Source organism: Benincasa hispida, chromosome 7, assembly GCF_009727055.1.
Source record: "Benincasa hispida cultivar B227 chromosome 7, ASM972705v1, whole genome shotgun sequence".
NCBI lineage: Eukaryota > Viridiplantae > Streptophyta > Magnoliopsida > Cucurbitales > Cucurbitaceae > Benincasa > Benincasa hispida.
The window spans coordinates 41,191,292-41,197,335 of NC_052355.1; the positions used below are offsets into that span (position 1 = coordinate 41,191,292).

Sequence of the window (6,044 nt, forward strand, 5' to 3'; positions counted from 1 at the left end):
AATTTGATGTGATAAAAAATGAGTAAATATTAATTTAAACTCTTAAATTTTAGAGGTTGTATAATTAAAATTTCAAATTACTAACAATATGCACTCTAAAATTTTACTAGTGTATCATTTAGGGTCTACTTGCATTGGTTAAAAAAATATTCTAAAAAAAATTCATTTTTATTTAAATCATTTTTGATAAAAATGGTTTAAAATACGCTTTAAAAATGTTTTAGAAGTTATATTGAGTGGTTACTAAACACTTTTTTTTTTCAAAATGATTTATTTTCAAAATTAAACACTTTATACATGTTAGTTTTTCTATTATAATTTATTTTAAAGTTTAAGATTCTCATGTGTTAGAACTTCTATAAATACAATGATTAATTTAAATAAGTGATAAATGAGACAATAGTTTTTCCTAAACTTATTTTCCTTTATTAAATTAAATGATAATTTTTTTTGCTATTTTTGTAATATTCTTGAAAAAAAAATATTTTATGGATTTTGAGTTGATTTTAATAGAAATAAAGTGAATTGTTGGGAATGTGACCAAAGTCGTACGTTGGTTAGATAAGAGGAGAATCATGGGTATATAAGTGAGAGTGGCTATCTCCATTGGTATGAGACCTTTTGGGGTTAAATAAAAAACAAAGCCATGAGGGTTTATACCCAAAGTGGATAATATCATACCTTGCAAACAATTCCTTGGTAGGCCTACTACTATCCCCAAATAACTCTGTTGGCCCAACCTCACCTTATAATCCTTTAGCCCACGGATGCTCCTCTGATCCAATACCCTCGAACACCCACGTGTCCCCTCTATCCCAAGCTCACGATATTTCCTCACCTACCTTGACTCAATCTTCCTCCTCGACTTTACCGTCAACCCTACCTTCTCTTCGTCTGATTGGAAGAAAGTAATGGATCTTGAGTTTCAAGCTCTCCGTCAAAATCAAACTTGGGTCCTTGTCCCTTCATCACATGATCAAAATATTGTGGGTTACAAATGGGTTTTCCGTCTCAAGAGGCATCCTAATTGTTCAATTCAATGTCATAGCCCCTCTTGTAGCAAAAGGCTTTCACCAAAATCCAGGCATCAATTTGTTTGAAACCTTCAATCCCATAGTTAAATCTTCAACAATTCGGGTGGTTCTTTCCATTGCCATCTCCAACAATTGGGATCTTCGACAATTGGACTTCAATAATGCCTTTCTAAATGGGAAGCTTGATGAAACGGTCATCCGAGTATGTTGATCCACTATTCCCAAATCATGTTTGTAAGCTGCAAAAAGCCATATATGGGCTGAAACATGTGCCTCATGCTTGAAACAACACCTTATAGTCTACTTTGATCACGTAGGGTTTTTTATTAGCCGGTCTAACACTTCGCTATTAATCTATAAGCAAGGTATCTTAATTATTCTCCTCTTAGTGTATGTTGATGACGTCATTATCACAGGGAATAGTAGTACACTAATCAATAATGTTATGGCCAAGCTGAATGTAACTTTCTCCCTCAAGGACCTTGGCTTTCTCGATTTCTTATTGGGAATTCAAGCTTCTCCAACTGAATCTAGACTGTTGTTAAGTCAATCAAAATATATTGAGGATCATCTAAAGTTGCTGTCTTTGAAACCATCTCCCACCCCTTCGACCGTGGGTAAGTATTTCTCTAAAAATGATGAAAGCTCTATGATGGATCCATACATTTATAGGAGCACAACTGGGGCTCTACAATATCTAACAAATACAAGGCCACATATTACCCATATTGTGAATCACCTAAGCCAATTTCTCAAACAACCTATCAATGTTCATTGGCAAGGAGTAAAACATGTGCTGGTATCTTAGTGGGACAAAAGATATGGGCCTCTTGATTCAATTGTCTGATGAGTTCACTCTAACAGGTTTTGCTGATGTTGATTAGGCGTCAAGTATTGTAACCACAAGTTTGTCAGAGCTTACTATGTGTATCTTGGTAACATTTTTGTATCTTGGTCTTTGAAGAAACAATCAGTAGTTACTCGGTCTAGCACTGAGTCAGAGTATCGTGCTTTAGCTCATACCTTTGCTGAAATCACTTGGCTCGAATAACTCCTTTAAAAAATAGGAATACCTATACACACAACACCGGTTATTTGGTATGATAATCTGAGCGTCAACGCTCTTGCAACAAATCCCGTCTTTCATGTCCGTACGAAACACATTGTAATCGATGTTTATTTTGTGAGAGATAAAGTTCTCCAAGGAGCTCTTGAAATTCGATATGTCCTGTTAGTAGATTAAGTTGCTGACTGTCACACCAAACCCCTATCTCACTCACAATTCCCGTATTTTACGGTCCAAACTCAAGATAACAAAGTTATCCTCTCGTTTGAAGGGGATGTTAATGTACACTTCCACTGGGTAATGAAGATTAGTAGGACACGTCATCAACAAAGCAAGGAATATAGTTGTACTCTGTCTGCCTAATCATAGTCAATTGGTCAATTCCTTATGTGTATCTGATTTCCGACTTTACCCCTCAATAACTAAGGTTTCGAATTCTTCTTGTATATATATCTTTATTACTACCGTAAATAATAAGTGACGGAAAAGCTCTTTCCTTTTCTGTATATTTTCTGTGTGCCGTGACATTTTTAAAAATTTTGGAAAAATTAATTTCGAAACTAAATTAAAATTAGACATTTATAAAAATTTTGAACTCATTAATTATGAATCTAAAATTACATGGTCTAGCGTTAGTAATTTGAGCAATAATTTTCTTGGATTTGATTGACACGAGTTGAAAAGGACAAAGGACATGATTCCGGAAATCCAAAAAATGAGTAAGAACTTCACGTGAAAATCTTATGTACATCACATGGCTTTATGAATATTGATTTTTAGTTACAAAACTTTTTCTCAAACATTTAACAAAAATTAAAAAAAAAAAAAAAAAAAACTACACCGCCGACGGCGAGGTTGTGGTGGGATGGGTGCAGGACGACGTCGCCGGCGAATTTGACTGAACCACTCCCCCGCTATGACTCGCCTTCCCTTCCTCTGCCGTCGTTTGCCGTCGTACCGCCGTCGCCACCGGAGCATAAATCCCATTTCTAGCTTTCCCTGTCGTTGCCACCGTGTATTTCGGTGGGGGTGGTGGCGGAACCCATATGCTTCCGACCACCACGAATTGCTGTGGCGCCGATGAGCTGCCGCTGTCTTGCATTGCAGAATTTGTTGGTCTTCTTGCGTGCAATCGGTATTTCTGAGATTAAATTAACAACGTAAAAATTAAGCTTTTCATTTAAATTACAATATTTAACGAAATTCACTTTCAATTAATCGCGATTTGAACCTGTAAATGGCTTTTGACTTCATCGTTAGTGAGCCCATCGACCTTCATTAACTCTCTGATCTGTTTTGGTGTAGCAACTGTAATTGAAGATAAAACAACAAATAAGAATAAATCATTTAAAAAAAAAACAAAAATAGAAGAAAGAATTAAGAAGTTTTTTTGTACCATGAGGACCGCCAAGTTGTTGAAGGGCGTGAACGAATCGCCGGTGTAACTCCGACGACCAGCACCGCCTCTGTTTTCTTTGAGTCTGAGATTCCTTATCTTCTCTTTTACTGGTTCCGCCGCCACCTTTGGAGGCGGTTTCCGCCGTCGAACTTGTCGTCGCCTCTGGAATCGGAGAAGAACCGGCCGTTTTACCAACGACCACTGCCGATTCTGTTTTCAATGGAGTTGTTTTCTCCTTTTGAAATGGTTGAAAAGCACCACCACCGCCATTCTGTTTGACCTCAACAACCGACGACGTCGTTTCCTTAGCAACATCCTGTAAAAAAGAAAAAACAAAATTCACAAACTTTCCCGGAAAATTCTCGTTCATTTTCTCCGATACCAAACAGAGCAAAACAGAGTAATGATGATGAAATATTACCTCTGTAACGGGAGGATCCGGTGATTGATTCCAAAGCTGAGCCGATTTAAGCCAATCCAATCGACCCAATTCCTTTCTCTCTGGTTTTGATTGTTCTTCATCTTCAATTTCAAAATGGGAATTCACAGAAGTTTTGTTAATCGGAATAAACTCCTCCAAAACAGGGCCATCGCTTGAGGTATGCTCAGAGCTCTCTGTCGACACCCCAGATAACTGCTGTCGGCAAGAATCAATTGCTGCAAAAAAAAGGGAGAAACCCCACAAGAATTAACCAAAACGAAGAGAAGAAGAATCGCAAAAACTCCATAGATTCCGGTGGAATTACCTCTGGTGACAAGCTCCAAACAGAGGGGAAGTTCTCGCTGGAAGACCTGAATTTTTCGGCGTTCTTGATCCAAAGCATCAGCATAGTGCCTCAAATCCATTCCCACTCGAATATCCAGAAAATTATCAATGAAATCCATCGCAAATAACAGAAGAAACCCAGATTAATTTTGTAAAATTGAAACAGAGAAAAGGGGTATATTTAAGGAAGAAGTCGGTGGGTTGGATGAAAATGGGACATAGAAAAATCCGAAGCAAGCCAATGAGAAAGAACTGGAAAGGCGAATAATGGAATCTGTAGAATCAAGAAAAGGAATAAACCTCCGAAGAACAATAGAGATATAAATAAGGGAAGGTGGGATGAGGAAGAGAATGAATAATAGAAAAATGGAGGTGTAGAGAGAGAAAATCAATGGAGGATTCTAGAGAGAGAGAAGGGATTGGTCGAAGTCGTGGCGTCGCATATAACATCGAATCTTTTTTATTGGAGGTTTTGTAGAGAGAAAGGTTTGAATATTCGTGGAATTTTATTTTATTTTATTATTTTTAGTTTTTTGGTTATTTATCTGTGGCCTGTTAATGACGTCATAATCCTCCCAGCTTTTTATTACTAGTAGATAAGATCAAAGACTATTTATTGACTGACCAAAACCCATTTTTCTTAATATCACTTTGTTTCTTTTCTTAATTTTATATTTTCCAGATTTGTTTTAAACAAGATTAAAACTAAATTTAGATATAATGGTAATGGATAAATCCTTTTTGTTATTTTATAAAGAATAAAGAATTAATTAGTGAATTACAACACCAGAAAAAGAAATTGACTTTGTTTCTTTCAAGTAATGTGATATGTAAACTACTACTCAAACTAACACGCTTTCGGGGTTTAAGAATTAGGTAAGTAATCAATTTGATGCTAAAATTTTATTAGGTTAATTTGTATTCCATTCTTTTCAAATCATTACTTTACTGTATAAAAATGTAGTTTTAACTTTCATGTTGATGACTAAAATTGAGGCCTTTTCACTCAATTATATTTTGATCATTGTTGATGCCAAAATTTGGATAAGAAAATACACCCTACCTTTACTTGACACCAATAATGAATATGTTTGAAGAAGGAAAGAACGTATATGAAAATAAGAAAATCTATACATCAGTGTAATGTAATGCTTGTCATGCACATTTGATGTTTAGGTCAGAGAGTTAATATGGAAGTTAAAAAAACATAGTTTTAACTTTCATTTTGATGACTAAAATTCAAATTTTTTTCACTAAATTTAAATTTCATTTTGATAACCGTTGATGTCAAACATTCATACAGGAAAAATGTATCTGACCTTCACATGACAACAGTGGTGAATATTTTTTAAGGGGAAAAGAATGTGGTCTGCAGACGAGAAAACTTGTACATCGGTGTGGTGTTTGTCACACACACTCAATGTTTAGGTCAGAGAGTAAAAAAAAAAAAAAAAAGAAGTTAGGGAGCTACCTTATTTGGAGCTATAATGATGTTAAATTAAATCCGACGACTATAATATTATGTAACAGATTTTATTTTTTATTTTTTATTTTTAATTTCATGTTTATAATCTGATTTCCTTTAAAAATATATAAAAGGAGAGCTCTCAGAACAAAAATATATATATATATGTTAGGAAAAACAAAAAGCTGTACTCATCTGTAATTTTCTCTTCAAGATTGTGTTTTCCCGTGGATGTAGGCAGTCTTAAGGCCGAACCATGTATTCCTTTGTGCTCCTCTTCTTTCTCTAATCACCTTCTTCTTTCATCTTCATCT

At 35.3% G+C, this 6,044-nt stretch overlaps 1 protein-coding gene across 1 annotated transcript; it reads right to left on the minus strand.

The window, feature by feature from the left end:
* Nucleotides 1-2,800: 2,800 nt before the first annotated feature.
* LOC120081252 (transcription factor HHO2) lies at nt 2,801-4,927 on the minus strand. Its single transcript, XM_039035972.1, has 5 exons — nt 4,246-4,927; nt 3,921-4,156; nt 3,497-3,815; nt 3,332-3,408; nt 2,801-3,241 (listed from the first exon to the last, which is right to left on the minus strand). The coding sequence occupies exons 1-5, from the start codon at nt 4,382-4,384 to the stop codon at nt 2,936-2,938; spliced, it is 1,077 nt and encodes a 358-aa protein (XP_038891900.1). The 5' UTR covers nt 4,385-4,927; the 3' UTR covers nt 2,801-2,935.
* Between the last annotated feature and the right edge of the window lie 1,117 nt (nt 4,928-6,044).